This window comes from Mesoplodon densirostris, chromosome 12 (assembly GCF_025265405.1).
Source record: "Mesoplodon densirostris isolate mMesDen1 chromosome 12, mMesDen1 primary haplotype, whole genome shotgun sequence".
NCBI lineage: Eukaryota > Metazoa > Chordata > Mammalia > Artiodactyla > Ziphiidae > Mesoplodon > Mesoplodon densirostris.
In genome coordinates, this window is record NC_082672.1 from 42,349,985 (window position 1) to 42,374,283 (window position 24,299).

The 24,299-nt window shown below is 40.7% G+C and overlaps 1 protein-coding gene across 3 annotated transcripts in view; it reads left to right on the top strand.

Moving 5' to 3' along the window:
• Positions 1–1,800: 1,800 nt before the first annotated feature.
• FAM184A (family with sequence similarity 184 member A) overlaps positions 1,801–24,299 on the top strand; it is a 114,630-nt gene continuing 92,131 nt past the window's right edge. For all 3 annotated transcript variants that reach the window (XM_060115121.1, XM_060115123.1, XM_060115124.1), the window contains exon 1: positions 1,801–2,065. In XM_060115121.1, coding sequence (XP_059971104.1) covers positions 1,898–2,065 — 168 coding nt within the window. In that variant the 5' untranslated portion in view covers positions 1,801–1,897. The remainder of the gene's footprint in view (positions 2,066–24,299) is intronic.

Genomic DNA, 24,299 nt, shown 5'->3' on the forward strand with positions numbered 1-24,299 from the left:
CATAGACAAAAACAAAAAACACCTTCTTTGCCCTAGCAAAAGTTAGCTATAAAAATTTAGGGAAACTTAGGAGCATTTGGAGCACACACTTCTGCATAGAATATAAAGGACATGAGGGTTCTAAAATGATTGTGAATCTTCCATGCCTAGAATTTGATGAAATAACCCACCTTCTAATTCTCTTTAATTTCACTTAATCAATAGAGCTTAAGAAGGGGGCAAAATTTGCATGATATTTGTTTCTGGCCATCTGCTCCATTCAGGACCTTGGAACTAGGCAACTTATTTTCTGAAAGTTCTGTTAGAGGGAAGGCTGAGTACTTAGCATCTGGGAAAAGAGGTGGCCAATTTCAAAATTCCTTTCTGGAATTCCAACAGTTCCAGAAGTATTTCAAGATCCGATTCGGCCTTCATCTTGTAGATTTAGATTTTGTCACAAATACTTTAATATGGCCCCCAATCGGATTTGTTAATAATATCAGATTTATATGGTGGTTAGTTGCATGCTGAAGAGAAATTACGTATTATAATACGTAATTATATTAGGAGAGGATTCAGTCCTGCAAAACTGCATGAGAGCATATTTTTTTTAAATAGGCACGATTCTATATTTTTAAAGTTTGTGTTAAGAATGCTCTAAAATGACTGATTTACTTCAACACAGGACACTACGTTAAAAAAAATTATTTGACTTGCAGGAGTAGAGATGTTAGGAGAAATTTAGTAGGAAATAACACATTTAGTAAGGTGCAAATGCACAAGTAATGACACATTTTAGCCCAGCTCCAAATCCTTAAGGACATCTTGTTCAGCTTCTGTTTCCCCTTTACTTGCAGCCAAGTAGATTTCATATATAATTGTCTGGGGCTCCATTAGACTGGGAAGAGTAGTGGTGCAATGCTATACCAATTGACTGATGAAGTGTGTCCTCTCCACATAGACACTTGGTGTTGAATGAGGGACAGTGCCTGGCACGTAGTTGGTCAGCCTAAGACACTGTAACAATCATGTTTGTGTGAGTTTGGAAGGAAGGGTCTGGGTAGGGGGTATCGGATTCCCCGCGACTTCATTACGCACGTCTCCGGTGCTGAGGCCATCGTTGGGGGTGAGCAGGATGTGAGTTTGCCGCTTTTCTTGGGAAAGAGCCGCTTGGGCCCAGCGCACGCGATGATGCACGTGGAAAGGCTCGGTAAATCGGCACGCGCTCTACACACCGAAGGTGACCACGGCCCAGTCTTTTCTGGCACGCGCGGCACACGGGGATTACCACGAGCCGGCCGGAGCTAGGGGCTCCCCGCCGCAGGGGTAGACACTGGCTGCGAGCCCCGCAAGAGAAGCCCGCGCCGGTCGCCGGGTTGCGGGGCAGGCGGCGGCGCGGGGCGGAGCTTGGCTGCGGGGAAATGACGTCGCCACCCCGCGCGCTCCGCGCGCCCTCTTAACGGCGGCTCCGCGGCTCCCGCGTCCTCCTCCAGGTCCCCGCCTACCCCCGCAGAAGCCCGCCCAGTCTCCTCCCTCCGCAACCCCCTAGGCGGCTGTCCCGCTGGGTGTCGGGTGGGAGCAGGACTTGCGGGGCCACAGCGCCCACGTCTCCGCCCGCCAGGCGCGAGCTGAAGAGAGGGCGAGAGCGGATCAGGCCCCGGGCCGCCGCCGCCGCCGCACCCCGGGCATCTGCCCCGCGCCGGTGTCGCCCGCAGCTTCGGGCCGGCGGGGCCGCCCCGTCCCTGGACGGCGGTGACTCGGGGTTCGCGGGCGGGGGGGCGCGGTCGGCCGCGGCTGCCGGGCGCCGGGTGTCGGGTCCGGAAGCGGCCGCCCCGGCTCCTGCCTCCCCGTCGCCGTTGCTCGGCGGGCCGCCGCCCGAGCGCGGGCACCGGTGCCCCGGCCGGGGTCTGCCGGGAAGATGGCGACCCCAGGCATGAGCTGGCAGCAGCACTATTACGGCGGCTCGGCGGCCGGGGCGGCCAAATTCGCGGCCTCGCCGGCCGCCGCGCAGCAGGCGGGGCAATGCATGGACTACAGCCAGGACTTGCACCTGAAAATGAGCAAGAAAATCGCCCAGCTCACCAAGGTAAGGGAGCGGCTGCGGGTTGGGCACTGCGGAGACGCCGCGCGGGGCCCACCTGCCCAGTTGGGAGGCTGCGCGCCCTGCGCCCGGGGCGGGTTGAAAGGGGGCTGTTTGGGGGAAGCAACCGCCAGAGACTTACCTCCTGTAACCGTTCAAACTTCGGTGCAACGCCGGTGACGTTAATTTAAACTAAATTAAACTCGACAGCAAAGCTCGGTTTATGGGACTTGCCCCCCGCTACCCTTTTGGGGTAAGCCAGCACAGAACAAATTAGGATCTACTTCTTTTACGGCACAATAATAAATCACTTTAGTTTTGCTCTCGTGCATCTGCCGAGGCTCCACGAGGCTTTACTGTAACTGTATAAAGTACAGTACCGTATTTACCCAACATGATCCGGAGTCTTCGAATTCCATCAGTATCTTTCATTGGTTACGTAGTTAAGGGGAGAATAAATCCTGCTGAGCGATGTAGGAGGATAAAACATACCTAGCGTGCCATTTTCAGGATTTAATGAGTCATTCCTTATACTGACAATGTCAAACAAGGCTTTTTAGATGAATCATGTGTCTGCATTTAGTTAAATGCTTCAATCTATCAGAAGATAATTTTCAAAGGGCAAATACGCCCGCAGATTTGGCCAATTGTAGTTTAGAATCGTCTTTGGATGGTGAGCTTTTTTTCTGCTTTAAGGAAATGTTGATAATGAGAAACAGTTGGTATCTGTGAAGCAGGAGCAACTTAGATCAATTACATTGCTCTCTTGAGAGCTCAGGAGCAATCTTTCAATACCCATTACGTGAGAAGAAGTGATTCGTGGTTTCTGGAAGCTAGTAGAAGTGATAGACCTTAGTTTAGTGTTTAAGTGGAGTCGGCTAACCACTTGTTAGGAGTGTTGGTATGTGAACAGAGGCGGGCATTGTGGGGTTTGCTACTAGATAACCTCTGAAGTCTGACTCTTTCAACTCCAAGCAATTTTGCTTGTTGGTGTTTGGTTTTTGTTTTATGTCAGCACCATCTCAGAGGTTGCTACGTGTCCAGATTTTACTGTTTTCTCTTTTGACTGAGGGTCCCCAAATTCAGAGAAGGGAAGGCCCAAGAAGGAACAGTAGTATACCATCAGAGCATTTACACATTTGGGAGCTAAAAGCCAGGCTTTCTGAAATCATGTTTGGTCTTTAGAATACTGATGTCCAGAATGAAGCACATGTATATTTATTTATTCTGATTTTCTCTTATAGTGTGTCCAAAACATCCATTATTATTGTTTTAGGTTGTAACCCTCTAGGGCCCAGCTGTAAGTCATAGAAACACTCAGTAAGCTGGTAGTGGAACTGTGTACAGTTTAACAAATGAAGTTTCTTTTCTCTCCAGCAAACTACTTTTCTTTTTACTTTTACTTTTTCAATTTCCTGTTCTTTTGTCAGAAAAAAAAAAAATCACAACTGTGAAATGTTGGAGCACTACTAGAAGTTGCAGTCACTTTCTTTACACTACCCACCTCAAACCTAACAAAGCAGGAGGCTGCCCTCTTGCCAGTGCTCTCATCACGGCTTGAGTGCTATATCTAATCTGTCCTGGTATTACTGGACTCTGATTTAGTGTTTATAGTTACAGTCTCTAAACACTCACGCCACCCTCTCTGCTAAGTGCCTCAGACATTTTAATCTCACACTAGAGTTTCTCAGCCTCGACACTACTGACATTTTATTTTATTTTATTTTATTTTATTTATTTTTTTATTTTTTTGCTGTACGCGGGCCTCTCACTGTTGTGGCCTCTCCCGTCGCGGAGCACAGGCTTCGGACACACAGGCTCCGCGGCCATGGCTCGCGGGCCCAGCCGCTCCGCGGCATGTGGGATCCTCCGGGATCGGGGCACGAACCCGTGTCCCCTGCATCGGCAGGCGGACTCTCAACCACTGCGCCACCAGGGAAGCCCACTACTGACATTTTAGACTGAATAATTCCTTTTTGGGAGTGGGCAGGGCTGCCCTGTGCACTGTAGGATGTTTAGCACCATCCCTGGTGCTACCTAGCAGCTTCTACTTGTAGTCCCCACATGCACACACAGTAGTGACAATACACATGTCTCCAGGCCAATTTATGTTGCCAAATGTTCCCAGGGGAGGGACGAGCAGGTGGAGAACTGCTGATTAACACTGAAATATCCCACCCCGTCTCTTAACCTCTGTTACTAAGACAGTGCAGGAGAATGGAACAGTCTGATAATAGGGCTGTGTTTCAGCCAACACCCTTCAGTTTCTGAAACATACAATAAGACCTGCTTGCTTTAGGTACCAACTTGGAAACTGTCAATTTTATAGTCACATATACTTATGGTAAATACCATAAGAATGCTATCATGAGTAATATATTGACTGATAGAAATTTTACTGATATCTGCTTTATAGAGTTTTTACTCATGAAGAGTTTATTAATAAATTCATACCAGTAGAGGTTTGTTAATAGAACTATGTTTGGAACTTGGCAATAGCTTGTATTTCAAAATTAGACATTATAAAGGTAACCATTAAAATAAGATTTTATTTCTTTTGGAAATGAGTCAACAGAACTCACCTCTTCAATGTTATTGTTAGCATGGCTTGGGAATCTGACACACTGTCTTGAGTTAAAACTCCTGCTCTACCATTTACTAGTAGTATGACTTTGGGCAAGTCATTAACCTCTGAGCCTCAATTTCCTAACTTTTTAAAAAAAATTTATTTCATTTATTTTTGGCTGCGTTGGGTCTTCATTGCTGTGCACAGGATTCCTCCAGTTGTGGCGAGCAGGGGCTACTACCTTCGTTGTGGTGCACAGGCTTCTCATTGCGGTGGCTTCTCTTGTTGCGGAGCACAGGCTCTAGGTGTGCAGGTTTCAGTAGTTGTGGCATGCGGGCTCTAGAGCACAGGCTCAGTAGTTGTGGCTCACGGGCTTAGTTGCGCCGCGGCATGTGGGATCTTCCTGGACCAGGGCTGGAACCCGTGTCCCCTGCATCTGCAGGCGGATTCTTAACCACTGTGCCACCAGAAGAGCCCTCCTAATCTTCTAAAGAAAGATGATGATACTATAACTCTCTAAGATAGTAGGCTCTTAATTCAGGCTGTCACTGAAAAGACATATTATATGCCAACAAAGTATTAGTAAAATACTGGATAATATACTTTTTAAATGCTTTCTTTTTAAAATAAACCATCCTGCATTAATAGCATTATGTGATACTGTATTTCTTTGTGGGTTTTCTGCTAAAATTGTTAAAAATGTATATAATGATAGTAATTTTTCTTGTATTTGAATATCAGAGTTTAAAATTTTCACAGTTGCTCTCTGTTTTTATAGTACAGTATTAAAAATACAATATGCACTTTTCTGAGATTTGGCAGACAATGAAAGGAGAAGGATGAAAGTAATCTACATTATAAGTTTACACATAGTGACATATTTTAAACTAACTAAAAAGCATACTCAGCTGCAGGCATATTTGTTCAGATTCTGTTTTCTAAGAACCTAACCTAGCAGCCATCACATGGAAAGGACACAGCTGTTCTTTAAGCATCTTTTATGTAAGGCGTGCTTTGCTAAGTGTTAGAGATACAGCAGGGATCAAGACAGTCTTTTTTTTTTTTTTTTTGCCGTATGCGGGATTCTCACTGTTGTGGCCTCCCCCGTTGCGGAGCACAGGCTCCGGATGCGCAGCCTCAGCGGCCATGGCTCACGGGCCCAGCCGCTCCGCAGCATGTGGGATGTTCCCGGACCGGGGCACAAACCCGTGTCCCCTGCATCGGTAGGCGGACTCTCAACCACTGCGCCACCAGGGAAGCCCCCAAGACAGTCTTTGCCTTTTGTGTGTGTGTGTGTGTGTGGTACGCGGGCCTCTCACTGTTGTGGCCTCCCCCGTTGCGGAGCACAGGCTCCGGATGCGCAGCCTCAGCGGCCATGGCTCACGGGCCCAGCCGCTCAGCAGCATGCGGGATCCTCCCGGACCGGGGCACGAACCCGTGTGCCCTGCATCGGCAGGCAGACTCTCAACCACTGCGCCACCAGGGAAGCCCCAGTCTTTGGCTTTTAAAGTGAGTCCGTTAGGGACTTCCCTGATGGTGCAGTGGATAAGACTCTGGGCTCTCAATACAGGGGGCCCAGGTTCGATCCCTGGTCAGGGAAATAGATACAACATGCATGCCACAACTAAGACCCGGCGCAACCAAATAAATAAATAAAGTGAGTCTATCATATTTTGTTGCTCATGTCAAATTTTAAGTATTACTATTAGATTCCCGAGTTATGTTATGGCAGATTTCTGGAATTGTTAATGACTGAGCCATCTCAAGATAGAGAAGCTAGATGGGTAGTTATGTTTTATAAGATCATATCTGTGTACTTCTCTGCTCTCCACTGTGTTGACTTTTTAGTGCATTCAATTGAGAAGCAGGACTTACGGGATGAAATTATAAAACAGCTTTATTTTTGTCATTCACTAGTCCTTTCAATTTACGCGGTGAGGCTGGCACATTCCCTGCCCATGGATAAACTTGACTTTTCTGGTTGCTTTTAGATACTGAAAATTGTCCTTCAGTAACTAAGTCACAAAAGTCTCAATTTGATTATTAAAATGTCTAGTACTAACAAATAAAAACCCCAAACCAAACCTGAGTTAAAGATGAAGCTTCTCCCCCATACCCAGTTCCTAGCTCTGCCCATTGCAAGGGGGAAGCCAATAATCGGGGACTGTTTTTTTTCTTCTGACTGGGCTTTTCTACTGCTCCTTCTTTGTCTTGCCTCTGCGAGTTTCTGACTTCTCCCAAGTCGGACAAGGAAGGAGGGAAGAGAGGAAAGAAGAGCCGCAACTAGCTAACTAACACTCGATTGGTGCCTGGTGTTCTAGCTTCGGTGCTGCTGTAGACTTGGCAGATGTTTAAGGTTCTTTCTTTCACCTGTGGATCCTCCACCCCCCCACCTCAATTGCCCGCCTCACATTGCTTGACAGTGAGAATGCATCTGTATTCTGGCTGGCTTTTTATGTCTTCCTCAGCTTCTTGGATCTGGCAGGACCTCATGTTCCTTTTGCTGAGGTCTGTTCAAGCTGCAGGTGACCCTCTTGGTTGGACCCAAATGACGTCACCCCAGCTCTCGCTGTCTCTCTCATTGGACCCACATTGGTCCATATGGAGCGCTCATTCTTTGTCCAGACAAACTCTGGAAGTGGTCCCAATGAAGCTCTCTCTCTTCTGCTCTCACATGCCTCTTCATCTAGCTTCTTATCCTTTGGAATTTCCAGGGGTGAATCAGGTGCCAGTTCAGTGTGTTCTTCAGAGTGCTCGAGACATATCAGGCTCTTCAAGTGGTCCCATCAAAGCCTTCTCCTCTAGGCTTTAGGTGAGAGGCAGGCATCCATCTCCTCCCTCCCCGCTGGAAGGCAAGAGCACTTGTTCCTGTAGCTCTCCCCGAGGAACTCTTCTCCAGAACCCCCCTCTGTGTTCTCCTTGAAGCTTCTCTCACTAGTGTTGAGGGTAGGAGGTAACACATCTCAACACTTTAGACTGCCTCCTTTGGAAATTTTGAGAATGTTCTGGCACCTGCTTTGGAATGTCAGTTGTCTTTGGTTCTCAGTAGAAACTTCCCTTTTAACATCCTGTCATGTTAGCTGCCCATCCAACACTTTTTTAGTTGTTGCACTTTTGATATAGTTTAGTCCAGTTATCACTTACGGACGTAACTAGTATAAGGTTGGGTATAAGGTTGCAAAGAGCAGGAACAGTTGCTTTGTGTTCTCTGTGCTTAGCATCAAACCCTTCTTAAAAGTCTTCTTTTAATACCCAGCTTATGTGTCTCCTCCCAAGAACTGCCCTGACCAACCTGGGCCTTTTTGGGTTTGCCTTACTCTGAATTACTGTAACATTTATTGTCTGTACTTCTTATTTGATACTTAATAATACACATTTGCACACCATTTATTGTGTTTATAAATATACTTTGTTTCTCTAATTTGGCTGTAAGTTCCTCAGCTGTAGAGACTATATATTTCATGTACCTTAATATGAATGTTTTGCACATAGTGTTTTAAAAGCTTAATAAATATTTATTGAAGATAATGATGTACCACGTAATTTTGTTATATAGTAGAGAAAGTCAGTAAATATTTTTGAGGAGTTGTATCTGCTACTCTTCTGGATTAATGCTAGATCATTTCAGCTGAGTTAAATTACTCTTAAATATTTAAATATTTGGCTTCCCCTTAAACTGCTTCAAAAAGCTATATATTATTATTTTTGATGCAAAAATAAAAACATAAAGCACTTTGCCTAAAATATAAATATTATCATTTCAAAAGGAAGGTAATTGATATACTAGATTCTTAGCAAATACAGAAAAATAGTCTTTTGATCAGTCATTTAATACTGACTCTGCTTTTACTATATTCAAAACCTGAATGTGTTTATATAATACCAAAACCAGTGAAATTTTCAAACAATTCTGTTTTCTCTATGTTAACTTCAACTGATTTCTCACTAGTTGGTTTGTTTGAATTACCTAAATACTGTTTCATACTAATATTTAGTTTTGGTTATGACTTGGATTGTTTCAGCTTGGCATATGCCAAACGTAGCATCTTTTTCCCCCTCCTTTGTTACATTGCAGCTTTGACATTCTATTATGCAGCAGCTTAGGTGTAATCTTTTAGTCATAGCTGAGTGGTTTGAATTAATTTCCTGTATTTTACTAATGGGCACAAAAGCATGATATGCTATTAATCAATTGTCTAAAAACTTATAAATCGACTGCCTTTAGAGTTAAAAGGTTTAGAGCTGGAAGAAACCATAGATTCTTACCGGCCTAACCCTCTCAGTTTATAGGTATGGAAGTTGAGGGTGTAAAGTCATTTGAAGACTATATAGCTTGTCACTGGCAGATCTTGGATTCGAACCCAGGTCTCTGGAATGGTCTAGGAGAGGGGCAGCCATACTAGCAGGTCTCTTTTTGCTGTGTATGCCTTCCTTCTAACTAATATTACCCACTCAGCTCCTAAGAGGCCACGGAGTTTTTTCCCCTCGTTGGAACTATGTTTTGCTTACCATTTGAATCACAGACCTGATGAGAGTGAAACCCACCTGCCTCTTTCATACACTGCACAATTTCTGGATATGTGGGTTGTACAGTTTGTGTCTGTGGCTTTGGTAGATTTGTAACAGCTATTTTTTTAATATTCTCAGATAAATGTCATAATATTTTCATGTTTTCATTAACAGCTTCAGTCATTCCAGACTTTAAAAATTCTTTAATTAGGTTGACTTAGATACTGTCATACTTGGTGTCAAAGTTACTACTATGTGGTTATTTTAATTATTTTTCTTTTGACTGCTTGCTTTCTTAATTGGATTGTTGCTTAGGTCCCATTTCTGAGGGCAGTACGTTGGAAGTTTTCCAGTTTTTCTCCCCCTGACCCCTCTCTGTCCTATTTGTTTAGGAAAATCTTGTGCTGTCTTCTAATTGTCAACCTCTTAAAAAGTAGTATGAAGGATAAGGGTTCAGCAAAATTTGATAGAAACAATTTGTTTATTTTAATTAATAAGTAAATTTCTATGCTTTCTTAAAATGATGAGTATTTCTGAAATTTTCATATCTTAAATTTGAGATAAGAATGGAGTAACCTGGGTCTGTAAAGCCAGTTAACTTCCAAATGACAATAGGAGGTAATGGGGGTGGGGTGAGGAGTGGTAAAGTACTGTTATTCTGCCCTTTCAATTTATGTTATGAGATTAAAAACCTCTTATCTGTGAGCAAATAAACTTGAATATTATGCCATGAAAATGGGATTGATGTGAGTAATAGAAATTCTTAATTCCATATTTGTTTTTTCATCGGAGAAAGTTTCTATCCTTCAGGCTACTTTTGAATGAAAACAACAGTGAGTCTATTGGAATTGGTGTCCCCCAGCCCTTTTGGGAGACAAACACCTGAGGAGAGATGGGAGAAAATTGCTAACTGAATTCAGGTTGTTTTTTTTTTCAATAAAAACTGTTTTATAAATATGTGGAGAAAATACTACTTTCAGGTGTGCTCTGAGCCATAAAGGTTTTTCTTTTTTTTACTTTAACTCCATAACGGTTCTTTAAAATATTTTGGAAAATAGTCTCTGACTGTCAATCAATTAATATATAGAAATGAATTTTGGAAACACCAATCTTTGCAGGTTGAGGATCACCAGTTAGAGTCAGTTAAGTTTGGTATACTTAACATTTGAGACCAGAGCAAATATTTTAGAAAATAAACCTTTTATTTTTAGATTTTTATTAAACTACAGCAGTGAGTACTGTCATTTGTAGGCCTCAAACTTATTTCATTAATGAGTCCATCTTTCTTTCCTACCAAAACTTTAACAAGAATGTATAAAAAGTAGTGAAGTTGAATATGTGAAAATTTTTTGTCCTATATCTTTTGTTACTGTCATTTTGAGATATAAAGGGAGGCTGAGACTACCAAAGGACCTATAGTGGATGGAAAAACAAGACTTAGTGATTAACCATAATACTTGGGATTTGGATAATAGACTCAGCTACGTGGTAACACCTTATTTATTATAAGGGAGATGGTATTTTAATGACTTTTTAAAATTACTAATCTGTATTTCTTTATATGTACATCTCTGTTTTGAGGTTTAAGAAGGTTTGAAAATAAAATGTTGGTTCATAAAGTACATTACTAATATTTAAATTATCAATAAAATTGCTAATTTTAGTAAAATATAGATAAATCCCTATTCAAAATTGTTGGAGAATGAATTAGTTAACTAGAAGTTAACCATAGGGATTAATGATTTTCTACCTTCCAAAATAATATACTTACATTCAAGTCATACCATTCATAAATTATGTAGAGTCCTTTATCACTTCCAGATCCTTGTTGATAATCAGTATATTTACAGATTAGGCCAGACCTATACCAGTCCTTTGCCAAATGCTGAAACTTTATTTGTGAATAAATTGTTATGTTCATTTTTTATTTGCCATGTCTCTCTTCCTTATAAAATGAAGTGTGGAGTTTGGATAGTTACATACTCTAGATATTGGACTTTCTGGTTGGAAAGATTTTGTTTATTCTGCTAAATGTGTGTCTGAGTGTTCACAGGTATTTGCATTTTTCATCCTGTTTCTCCTTAAGCACAGTCTTAACAGAATCTCATTTGTTTCAGAAAACATTTCATAACCAAAACACTAAATAGTATTCTATTCATTTTTTTTCTTTTTAAAATTTTTTTGGAGTATAGTTGATTTACAATGTTGTGTTAGTTTCAGGTGTGGTGTACAGCAAAGTGAATCTGTTATACATATATATATATATATCTCCACTCTTTTTTAGATTCTTTTCCTTTATAGGCCATTACAGAGTATCAAGTAGAGTTCCCGTGCTATTCAGTAAGTTCTTATTAGTTATCAATTTTATATATAGTACTATGTATATGTCAATCCCAGGCTCCCAATTTATCCCTCCTCCCCCCTTGCCCCCGTCTATTCTTAGATCTTTTGCCTAGTGAAGCACTATGTAAACAAAGTACAAGTAATTTTGAGAGGAAGTTGTGTATTTGTGTGTGTTTAATGGTCTACTCAGAGCAACAAGAGAAGGTATACTTAAATATGACTAAAATAGAGCATGTAGATCTAAAAGGTTGGTAAACTTTTGTTGACTGTCTAGTCCTTGAAAGATACTGTGCTGGGCACTATTAATTAATACTATCAATTTATAGTACCATTTTTAGCCTATATATTTTTCTCATTTTTTTCATAGACTTTTTTTTTAACAGTAGGTTCTCATTAGTCATCAACTTTATACACATCAGTGTATACATGTCAATCCCAATCGCCCAATTCAGCACACCACCATCCCCACCCCCCCACCACTTTCCCCCCTTGCCGTCCATACGTATTTTCTCTACTTCTGTGTCTCAGTTTCTGCTCTGCAAACCGGTTCATATGTACCATTTTTCTAGGTTCCACATATATGAGTTAATATACGATATTTGGTTTTCTCTTTCTGATTTATGTCACTCTGTATGACAATCTCTAGATCCATCCACGTCTCTACAAATGACCCAATTTCGTTCCTTTTTATGGCGGAGTAATATTCCATTGTATATATGTACCACATCTTTATCCATTCGTCTGTCGATGGGCATTTAGGTTGCTTCCATGACCTGACTATTGTAAATAGTGCTGCAATGAACATTGGGGTGCATGTGTCTTTTTGAATTATGGTTTTCTCTGGGTATATGCCCAGTAGTGGGATTGCTGGATCATATGGTAATTCTATTTTTAGTTTTTTAAGGAACCTCCATGTTGTTCTGCATAGTGGCTGTATCAATTTACGTTCCCACCAACAGTGCAAGAGGGTTCCCTTTTCTCCACACCCTCTCCACCATTTGTTGTTTGTAGATTTTCTGATGATGCCCATTCTAACTGGTGTGGGGTGATACCTCATTATAGCTTTGATTTGCATTTGTCTAACAATTAGTGATGTTGAGCAGCTTTTCATGTGCTTCTTGGCCATCTGTATGTCTTCTTTGGAGAAATGTCTGTTTAGGTCTTCTGCCCATTTTTGGATTGGGTTGTTTGTTTTTTTAATATTGAGCTGCATGGGTTGTTTATATATTTCGGAGATTAATCCTTTGTCCATTGATTCGTTTGCAAATATTTTCTCCCATTCTGAGGGTTAATCTTTTCGTCTTGTTTATGGTGTCCTTTGCTGTGCAAAAACTTTGAAGTTTCATTAGGTCTCATTTGTTTATTTTTGTTTTTATTTCCATTACTCTAGAAGGTGGATCAAAAAAGATCTTGCTGTGATTTATGTCAAACAGGGTTCTTCCTATGTTATCCTCTAAGAGTTTGATAGTTTCCGGTCTTACATTTAGGTCTCGAATCCATTTTGAGTTTATTTTTGGGTATGGTGTTAGGGAGTGTTCTTTTTTTTTTTTTTTTTTTTTTTTTGTGGTATGCGGGCCTCTCACTGTTGTGGCCTCCCCCGTTGCGGAGCGCAGGCTCCGGACGCGCAGGCTCAGCGGCCATGGCTCACGGGCCCAGCCGCTCCGCGGCATATGGGATCCTCCCAGACCGGGGCACGAACCCGTATCCCCTGCATCGGCAGGCGGACTCTCAACCACTTGCGCCACCAGGGAGGCCCTAGGGAGTGTTCTAATTTCATTCTTTTACATGTAGCTGTCCAGTTTTCCCAGCACCACTTATTGAAGAGACTGTCTTTTCTCCATTGTATATCCTTGCCTCCTTTGTCATAGATTAGTTGACCATATGTGCGTGGGTTTATCACTGGGCTTTCTGTCTTGTTCCATTGATCTATATTTCTGTTTTTGTGCCAGTACCATATTGTCTTGATTTGTAGCTTTGTAGTATAGTCTGAAGTCAGGGAGTCTGATTCCTCCAGCTCCACTTTTTTCCCTCAAGATTGCTTTGGCTATTCGGGGTCTTTTGTGTCTCCATACAAATTTTAAGATTTTTTGTTCTAGTTCTGTAAAAAATGTCATTGGTAATTTGATAGGGATTGCACTGAATCTGTAGATTGCTTTGGGTAGTATAGTCATTTTCACAATCTTGATTCTTCCAATCCAAGAATATGGTATATCTCTCCATCTGTTGGTATCATCTTTAATTTCTTTTGTCAGTGTGTTATAGTTTTCTGCATACAGGTCTTTTGTCTCCCTAGGTAGCTTTATTCCTAGGTATTTTATTCTTTTTGTTGCAATGGTAAATGGGAGTGTTTCCTTAATTTCTCTTTCACATTTTTCATCATTAGTATATAGGAATGCAAGAGATTTCTGTGCATTAATTTTGTATCCTGCAACTTTACCAAATTCATTGATTAGCTCTAGTAGTTTTCTGGTGGCATCTTTAGCATTCTCTATGTATAGTACCATGTCATCTGCAAACAGTGACAGTTTTACTTCTTTTCCAATTTGTATTCATTTTATTTCCTTTTCTTCTCTGATTGCAGTGGCTAGGACTTCCAAAACTATGTTGAATAATAGTGGAGAGAGTGGACATCCTTGTCTTGTTCCTGATCTTAGAGGAAATGCTTTCAGTTTTTCACCATTGAGAATGATGTTTGCTGTGGGTTTGTCATATATGGCCTTTATTATGTTGAGGTAGGTTCCCTCTATGCCCACTTTCTGGAGAGTTTTTATCATAAATGGATGTTGAATTTTCTCAAAAGCTTTTTCTGCATCGATTGAGATGATCGTGTGGCTTTTATTCTTCAGTTTGTTAATATGAGGTATCACATTGATTAATTTGCATATATTGAGGAATCCTTGCATCCCTGGGATAAACCCCAGTTGATCATGGTGTATGATCCTTTTAATGTGTTGTTGGATTCTGTTTGCTAGTATTTTGTTGAGGATTTTTGCATGTATATTCATCAGTGATATTGGTCTGTAATTTTCTTTTTTTGTAGTGTCTTTGTCTGGTTTTGGTATCAGGGTGATGGTGGCATCATAGAATGAGTTTGGGAGTGTTCCTCCCTCCGCAATTTTTTGGAAGAGTTTGAGAAGGATGGGTGTTAGCTCTTCTCTAAATGTTTGATAGAATTCACCTGTGAAGCCATCTGGTCCTGGCCTTTTGTTTGTTGGAAGATTTTTAATCACAGTTTCAATTTCATTACTTGTGATTGGTCTGTTCATATTTTCTATTTCTTCCTGGTTCAGTCTTGGAAGGTTATACCTTTCTAAGAATTTGTCCATTTCTTCCAGGTTGTCCATTTTATTGGCATAGAGTTGCTTGTAGTAGTCTCTTAGGATGCTTTGTATTTCTGCAGTGTCTGTTGTAACTTCTCCTTTTTCATTTCTAATTTTATTGATTTGAGTCCTCTCCCTCTTCTGCTTGATGAGTCTGGTTAATGGTTTATCAATTTTGTTTATCTTCTCAAAGAACCAGCTTTTAGTTTTATTGATCTTTGCTATTATTTTCTTTGTTTCTATTTCATTTATTTCTGGTCTGATCTTTATGATTTCTTTCCTTCTGCTAACTTTGGGTTTTGTTTGTTCTTCTTTCTCTAGTTCCTTTAGGTGTAAGTTTAGATTGTTTATTTGAGATTTTTCTTGTTTCTTGAGGTAGGCTTGTATAGCTATAAACTTCCCTCTTAGAACTGCTTCTGCTGCATCCCATAGGTTTTGGATCATCGTGTTTTCATTGTCATTTGTCTCTAGGTATTTTTTGATTTCCTCTTTGATTTCTTCAGTGATCTCTTGGTTATTTAGTAAGGTATTGTTTAGCCTCCATGTGTTTGTGTTTTTTACATTTTTTTCCCTGTAATTCATTTCTGATTTCATAGTGTTGTGGTCAGAAAAGTTGCTAGATATGATTTCAATTTTCTTAAATTTACTTAGGCTTGATTTGTGACCCAAGATGTGATCTATCCTGGAGAATGTTCCATGTGCACTTCAGAAGAAAGTGTAATCTGCTGTTTTTTTGGATGGAATGTCCTATAAATATCAATTAAATCTATCTAGTCTATTGTGTCATTTAAAGCCTGTGTTTCCTTATTTTCTGTTTGGATGATCTGTCCATTGGTGTAAGTGAGGTGTTAAAATCCTCCACTAGTACTGTGTTACTGTCGATTTCCTCTTTTGTAGCTGTTAGCCTCTTTTATAGCTGTTGCCTTATGTATTGAGGTGCTCCTTTGTTGGGTGCATGTATATTTATAATTGTTATGTCTTCTTCTTGGATTGATGCCTTGATCATTATGTAGTGTCCTTCCTTGTCTCTTGTAACATTCTTTATTTTACAGTCTATTTTACTTGATATGAGTATTGCTACTCCAGCTTTCTTTTGATTTCCATTTGCATGGAATATCTTTTTCCATCCCCTCACTTTCAGTCTGTATGTGTCCCTAGATCTGAAGTGGGTCTCTTGTAGAGAGCATATATATAGGTCTTGTTTTTGTATCCATTCATAAAGCCTGTGTCTTTTGGTTGGAGCATTTAATCCATTCACTTTTAAGGTAATTATCGATATGTATGTTCCTATGACCATTTTCTTAATTGTTTTGGGTTTGTTTTTGTAGGTCCTTTTCTTCTCTTGTGTTTCCTCCCACTTAGAGAAGTTCCTTTAGCATTTGTTGTAGAGCTGGTTTGGTGGTGCTGAATTCTCTTAGCTTTTGCTTGTCTGTAAAGCTTTTGATGTCTCCATCGAATCTGAATGATATCCTTGCAGGGTAATCTTGGTTTTTCCCTTTTCATCACTTTAAGTATATCATGCCACTCCGTTCTGACTTGTAGAGTTTCTGCTGAGAAATCAGCTGTTAACCTTATGGGACTTCCCTTGTATGTTGTTTGTCATTTTCCCCTTGTTGCTTTTAATAATTTTTCTGTGTCTTTAATTTTTGTCAGTTTGATTACTATATGTCTAGGCATGTTTCTCCTTGGATTTATCCTGCCTGGGACTCTCTTTGCTTACTGAACTTGGGTGGCTGTTTCCTTTCCCATGTTAGGGAAATTTTCGACTGTAATCTTTTCAGATATTTTTTTTGGTCCTTTCTCTCTCTCTTCTCCTTCTGGGACCCCCTATAATGTGAATGTAGGTGCATTTAATGTTGTCCCAGAGGTCTCTTAGGCTGTCTTCATTTCTTTTCATTCTTTTTTCTTTATTCTTTCCCGCAGCAGTGAATTCCACCATTCTGTCTTCCAGGTCACTTTTCCATTCTTCTGCCTCAGTTATTCTGCTATTGATTCCTTCTAGTGTAGTTTTCATTTCAGTTATTGTATTGTTCATCTCTGTTTGTTTGTTCTTTAATTCTTCTAGGTCTTTTTTAAACATTTCTTGCATCTTCTTGATCTTTGTCTCCATTCTTTTTCTGAGATCCTGGATCATCTTCACTATCATTATTCTTAATTCTCTTTCTGGAAGGTTGCCTATCTCCACTTCATTTAGTTGTTTCTCTGGGATTTTATCTTGTTCCTTCATCTGGTACATAGCCCTCTGCCTTTTCATCTTGTCTGTCTTTCTGTGAATGTGGGTTTTGTTCCACAGGCTGCAGGATTGTAGTTCTTCTTGCTTCTGCTGTCTGCCCTCTGTGGATGAGGCTATCTAACTTCTACAGACTTTTGAGAAAATGTGACCAGAATAAAGTAGGTGAACATTTTAATCAAGAGATTAGTTTAGGGCCTCCCTGGTGGCGCAGTGGTTGGGAGTCCACCTGCCGATGCAGGGGATACGGGTTCATGCCCCGGTCTGGGGGGATCCCATGTGCCGCGGGGCGGCTGGGCCCGTGAGCCGTGGCCGCTGGGCCTGCACGTCCGGAGCCTGTGCTCCGCAGCGGGAGAGGCCACAACAGTGAGAGGCCCACATACCGCAAAAAGAAAAAAAGAAAAAAAAAAAAAAAGAGATTAGTTTAATATGACAAATTTTAAATGTTTAATTATTGTCAGCTTTTTCTGTTTGGTTTGTTTGTTTTGGGTAGAATATATATATCTAGTGTTCTTAGATAAAGAAACTATGCTAGTACCTTCCAACTTCTTTAATAAGGCTTTTAAGAATAATTTAAAGAGTAAGGTTGACACATTCTCTGGTTACAAACCTCTGTAATGACCAGGGGTAAAGGGATGAGGGAAATTTCGGTTTTTTGAGTCCCAGGAGTTCATGGGTATGTTTTGGGTTTTGGTGTCTCTGTTGTGGGCTAGAGAGTGACGTTCCCAGAGCCACTGGCCCAGTAAGGCAGCAGGGCCTGCCATATGGGTCAGAGGTGTGGTTCAGTGGGTTAGACAGACCCCAGGTTGAATTTGTTTCACCACTTCCTAGGCTGTGACCTTTAGTAAGTGTTTTAACTTCTCAGAGCCTCAGCCTCCTCATCTGTAAAATAAGAATAACAAAGCCTATCTCACAGAATTACTGTAAAGATGAAACAAGGTAATTTGTATAGGAGAGGAAGTCAATAAATGTCAATTAGTACCCACTCTCCAGGCCTCTCCCACTTGATTCAGCCTCTGCTGACATTGTCTCTAACATATTTGTTTTTGTATATATTTTCTCCTCTGATGGGGATATATTCTACATTATTATGGACCACAGCTATCAAAAGTAAAGGTTGAACAGATAATAAAATACATTTGATTCTCATTATTTGAGGTAGTTATATTCTATGAAGTTATATAGGGGAAATACGGGGTTATGGTCCTGACACCCTCTGGTCACATTTTCATCAAGCCATCAATACATAACCTTGTTTTAGGTGTATTTCTGTTTAATGACACTTTATTTAATACATATTGTTGATTCATTAACAGAGTACTCACAGCAAACAGCACTATAATTCATGCCTGAATAAAGCTTGTCTAATATATTATGTTAGATTTTGAGGTTACTTGTAAATTTTAGCAAGTAGGGGAATTTGGAAATATGGAATCCATGAATAACGAGGATCTAGTGTATCTAAAAATGGATGTAGAACTTTGCATCTGCTGTTTACTTAGTCTTGCTCTGGTTTGTCAGATGTTATCATGGGCCTGTATGACTATGACTCTTATTACACCCTAAACACCCTCATGTGAGTGTGAGTTTGACTTAATATTTCCCTAAATGAGAGGGCTGGAAGGGATGGTGGGGATGGGAATACTCATCTTTTGTGTGAGTTGCCAGTCACCTAGCAGCCACCCTGCAATCATAAGCATGGGATAAAATTACAATCAGATTCTCTCCTTGTATGTAAATTGTAATCTACATAATCTGAACTTGGATCTACCATATTGCCCTAGGTCAGAAAAAGGAAATGTGTAAATTATTTCATGGCATGGAGTGAAACCTTTAAAAATATAATGTTGACTTATTTTAAGTAAAACAAAGTCTTATTTTTTATAGTCATCATTTGCTTAAAATGTTTGCAGTTACAGTTACTTTCTTTCCAGCACAAACTGTCAGTGTGGGAGTTGGTTTTGTTAAAAGCCTTTGTCTAGGCACCTAAAGAGAACTCGAAATCTTTTACTCACTGAGACTACAGCACGATTGGTTGGATGTTTCTGGGTTGACTTCATGCAACATACAGAAAACTCTTAAAAACTATTTATTCAAATATAGAATGTCTTTGGCAGATAATTAGTCTTACTGGTTTCTATTCTGACATATATCTTCATTAAATGACCTAGAAGAATGTGCACTTTCAATGTTGTTAATTGTAAGGTATGTTCAGATCGGTACAGGCTTTCTTGTCCCAATCTCCTGGTGATAATCAGAAAATACTGGGGAAAAGGAGCCCAGATAAGACTACTCTGTGGTCATGAAGGAATTAGCAAAGTTAACTGCTGTAGAAAAAAATAAGAATTTGATCTGAAGCCAAGCCTGTCACTTTAATATTGCTCTTTAGGACTCTACATATTTTTAACCTTCAATCCTGAGTCACACTTGCTATTTGTTTTCTCTGTTTGTATTTCTGGATTGTGGAACATCGCTAGAGCAAATTCTGGGACTGGACCATGGCAGAATACTGCCACCCTCCCCCCACCTCCAAGATGTCCCCGTCCTAATCCCTGGAACCTGTGAATATGTTACATTACATTTACAGGTATCATTAAGTTGAGGATCTTGAAATGGAGATTATCCTTGGTTATTGGATGGGGCAGTATAATCACAAGGATTCTTCTGAGCAAAAGAGGGAGGCAGGAGAGTCAGTGTGAGAGTGATGGGGTGTGAGAAAGACTTGACAGCCATTGCTGGCACTGAAGATGGAAGGGGACCACGAGCCAAGGAATGCGTGACCTCTAGAAGCTGGAAACTGCAGGGAAACAGATACTCCCCAAGAGCCTCTTTTCAGACTTCTGACCTTCGCAGTTAGATTAATAAATTTGTGTTGCTTTAAGTCACTAACTTTGTTATAAATTGTTACAGTAGCAACAGGGAACCAGTGCATGGACTTATATTGCTCTACAACATCATGTAACCCAGTGTTATCTAATCAACATCATGTAACTCAGTATGGCTGCACTGTGTCATGTTGCTGTCTCTGAATTGTCCACAGTTGTATCCTCTCCTCTTTCTGTATACACATTGAGTAGGTAAGCTACTTTCTATTTTACTAAAACTATGAAGACTATCAAGCCTAAGTTACTTGTGTACAAAGACTACAGAGTCATCTAATGCTTGAGAGAACTTTCTCCTGGTCCTGCCACCTTAACTCTTGTGTATGTGCTGTTTCTCTGTGTCTTAAATAGATCACACTTGACAGGGACAGATGAGAATCAAGGAAACTAATTGGGAGTCTATGGTAATATAGTATTGGTGAGAATTGTGAGGGCCTGAATTAGGACTATGGTGAGAGGGGGAAAGAGGTGATTTGGGAAATCTCAAATATGAGGGGCAGATTGGAGAAACGTTTTGGAGATAAACTTGTAAAGATTTTATGACAATTTATTGCAGGGAAGATTGAGGATAACAGGTCTCTGTCACATAGTAAGTACTCAAATAATGGTTAAATGAATGAATGAGCAACTAGATAGATGTTGATTGATGTCAACTGAGATAGGAATATAGGAAGGACATCTATTGTTGTGTAACACACTACCTCCAAATTTAGCGTCTTAAGACAACAAACGTTTATTATCTCCCAGTTTCTGAGGTCCAGGAATCCAGGTGTCACTTAGCTGGGTGGCTCTGGCTCGGGGCTTCTCGTGCGGTTGCAGTCACGCTGAAGACTTGACTGGGTCTGGAGGCTCCAGCTTCAAGTTGACTTGTGGCTGTTAGTGTGGGACTTTAGTGCTTCACCAAGTGAGATTCTCTGTAGCAGGTGTTGCGAGGGAGTTGAGGAGAGATTACTAAATATGAGGGGAGGTGCAGTAATCTCCCCTCATATAGGTGATTATTAAAATCATGAGTGATTGGGGCCTTAAGCAGAATAGAAAACATTTAGAATAGCTGCAGTGGGAAGGAGGAGAAAATAGCTAACCGGATTCAAGTGAAAGGATCAGTGAGATGCGTGGTTGTCCCAGGAGGAGTTTAGACGTGATATTTGGTATCAGTTTGAATGCTGCGCAGTTTTCTGCAAAGTCCTGCCGTACTGTGGAGAGGACCAGTGTTCACCAAATGTAGGAGAAAAGGCATGTTATTAAAGGATTAATCCAGAGTCTGAGTTTTGCCTGAGAGGTGTAGCAGAACTGGGATTTAAGAGACTTAAAGAGCTTTGATAGAGAATAGTTCAGTTAATCTACCCTGGTGTGCTGCACGGGGAAGGAAGTGAGGTTTAGGATGGAGCTAACAGATAAAGGAAAATTTGGGAATTGAGAGGCCCATCGGTGTGTAATGTAGATAATGGCCAGTGGTTGAGGGATAACACAAGGAGTTGTAGCATGAGAGGGAGCTATATGAAGATTTCTAAGATGGAATAAGTTATAACAAGATCCAGGGCACAGTCTTGAGAATGTTTATAGGTGAGTGAGGTTCTTAGAGTTAGGAATCCCAAAGAACTTTAAGTCTGGTCTTTTGGATTCTACATGCATTTTTGAAATCTCCAAAGATAATGGCAGAGTTGGGATAGAGGATTTGCGAGTCCCATGGCTAGATTTATTCTGAATGTGGGCAGTGACTGGGAGCCTGGTTTGTTACTCTGATGAGGCAGGTGGAGTGATAAAGCTAAGTAATAGGATGAGTCATAAAGCAAGGGGCAGTTTTCATTATGGGGAAGAATAATGATTCGGAATGGTTAACAGTAAGTACCATTTTTAAGCAACCATTTCGTGTTATTTTCTTATATTTAATTCAATTCTTACCATACCCTGTGAGGTCATGAGACTTTATGAGGAAGTTGAGCATTAGAGAGTTTAAGTGACTTGCTCTGGGCCCTGCTGCTAGAAGGGGCAGGAGTTGAACCTCGGTTGTCTGACTTTTTAGAAAGCAGCATTAGGCAGCTAGGTGAATGCCCGCATCAATTCCAGACCCCATGATGTATTAGGTACAATGTAAAGTCCAGCTTCTGTTGGAAGAGAATCTGTGTCTTTGGCTGAGAGGGACAGAGATGGGTGAAGGAACCAGGGAATGAGGATGGATACTGGAATTTCATTTGCAGCCGTTCTGCATTCCCATGTCTAACTAAGCTGGAATATATGGTCTTACAATACAGAATCTTATTTTGCTTAAGCGTTTTTTTTAGTATCAACTAGAAAATTATAGGTATTCAACAAATGTAAAACAAGAGGCTAGATTTTTTTGAGAAAAATGTGATGCTTTTAAGTGAATTATTTGCTCAAATTGTTTTTTCAACTTGATTATTAACTTGTTTATACAACATTTCTGGATAGTTCGTCCTCCTAAAAATAGTGAATAATGTAAATAAAAATGCCTATTTACTAAATATCTGGGATTTTTTTTAGATTGTCAACTTTTTGTTGATTGATACTTAATCTTAAATCTGAAAATGACAGTTTGTAAAATCTAAGCATCTTTTAGAAAACTAGCATAGAAGTTATTTAACAAAAGAAGAGATTTTGTGCAAAGTATAGCCTCTGGGGTGAACATCTCTGAGGTGTGGGACCTGGCCTGTTTTACTTTATCCCTGTATGGATAGTCATTGAGCAGCCATTCAGAGTGTCTGACAAATACTAGACCCTGTGGGGGACACGAGTAAGTCAGGAGCACGTCCTCCAAGAGTCTGCAGTCTAGCAGAGGTACGAGACAAGTTACCTGAGGCACAGCAGTGTTTGTATTCAGTAAACCTCTTAATGGTCAGCGTCATGTGCGTGGAACTCTGGTCAGATCAGCAAGAACATTCTGAGTGCTTTCATCCTCTACTGAGCACAGCTGCCTTCACCACGGATGGGGGGCAGTGGGACCGACCAGTCTTGCCCCCCACATACCTGGTTACAGTTTCTTGGGAGGACCACGTCAAGAACAAAAGCCACTAAACCAAAAAGTGTATCACGCACTAAAGTTTATCAGGCCCTGTATTAAGCAGTTTACTTGTGTTGTTTCATCATCATACGTTTATGAAGTTGGAAGTATTCTCTTCACTTTACAGAAAAAAACCCGAGGCTTGGAGACGTTTAAAGTAACTTTCTCACAGGTGTACAGTGGAAATAAGAAGGCTGGCCTTGGTCACTTTTCTCTAACATATCTGGGATCCTGTGTAAAACCCACAGTCTGCTGCGTTCAAAATGGTAAGACCAGAGCCCATCTTGGGAGCTTCAAGCCAGCTCTTTCTATCTTACGTCACGTCTCTGTCCCTGGACCTGGCTCCACATACAGCCCCTGGGTCATCTGGCTTATCCTCAGGCAGTTGTACTTTCTTCTCCTGGACACTTGTTGGGTTTTTATATTTGCTCTCTGGAACTCTTATTCCATGCTCAGCGAACTTCTCTGCAGCCACATCTCTTCAGAAAATATGCCGTCTTCTTACTTTAATTGAAAACCTGGCTCCCTCCCCAGGATACTGCCTTTTCCTGCTGCTTTTGCAGGTGACTACTACTCATTTTCACACATTTCATCAACCAAATACTCATAAAGAAAATGAAGTTCCATTAGGAAAATGAAGAATTTGATTTTTTTATGCTGTGATTTGTGACTGACCAATTTATACTTATTAAATATAGTAGCAAGTTATAAAATGGGCTATACTTACAAAGATGCAATGGTTTGAAGAGTTTATATTAAGATTATATCTCAAATAAGTATAGTCTTTTTATTGAAAATAGTAAAATGTGCTTTTCTGCCAAGATAATTCTTATGGGTAAGAGTAGATAAAATTCAGTATAGCCACTTCTTATTAACACAGCATTTATAATGATAAACGCCTGAAGTACTGGTATAGTGTACAGGTAAGTACTGAATAATTCTTATGCCTGACAGAATATTAACTTATCATGGTATAGTTGGATGCACAGCATTTGCTTCAAGTAATTATGCCTTTAGTCATGACCTAATTCAAACACAGATTGGAATAAAAGGGTGAAGAAAACTGAAATAATTCCAATAAGTAAAGAGGGATGTTAGAAAGAAGCTTTTAAAACAAATAAGCTGGGAATTCCCTGGTGGCGCAGTGGTTAAGAATCCTCCTGCCAATGCAGGGGACACAGGTTCAGTCCCCGGCCCGGGAAGATCCCACATGCCACGGAGCAACTAAGCCCATGTGCCACAATTACTGAGCCTGCACTCTAGAGCCCTCAGGCTACAACTACTGAGCCTGTGTGCCACAACTACTGAAGCCCATGCGCTTAGAGCCCGTGCTCCACAGCAAGAGAAGCCACTGCAATGAGAAGCCTGTGC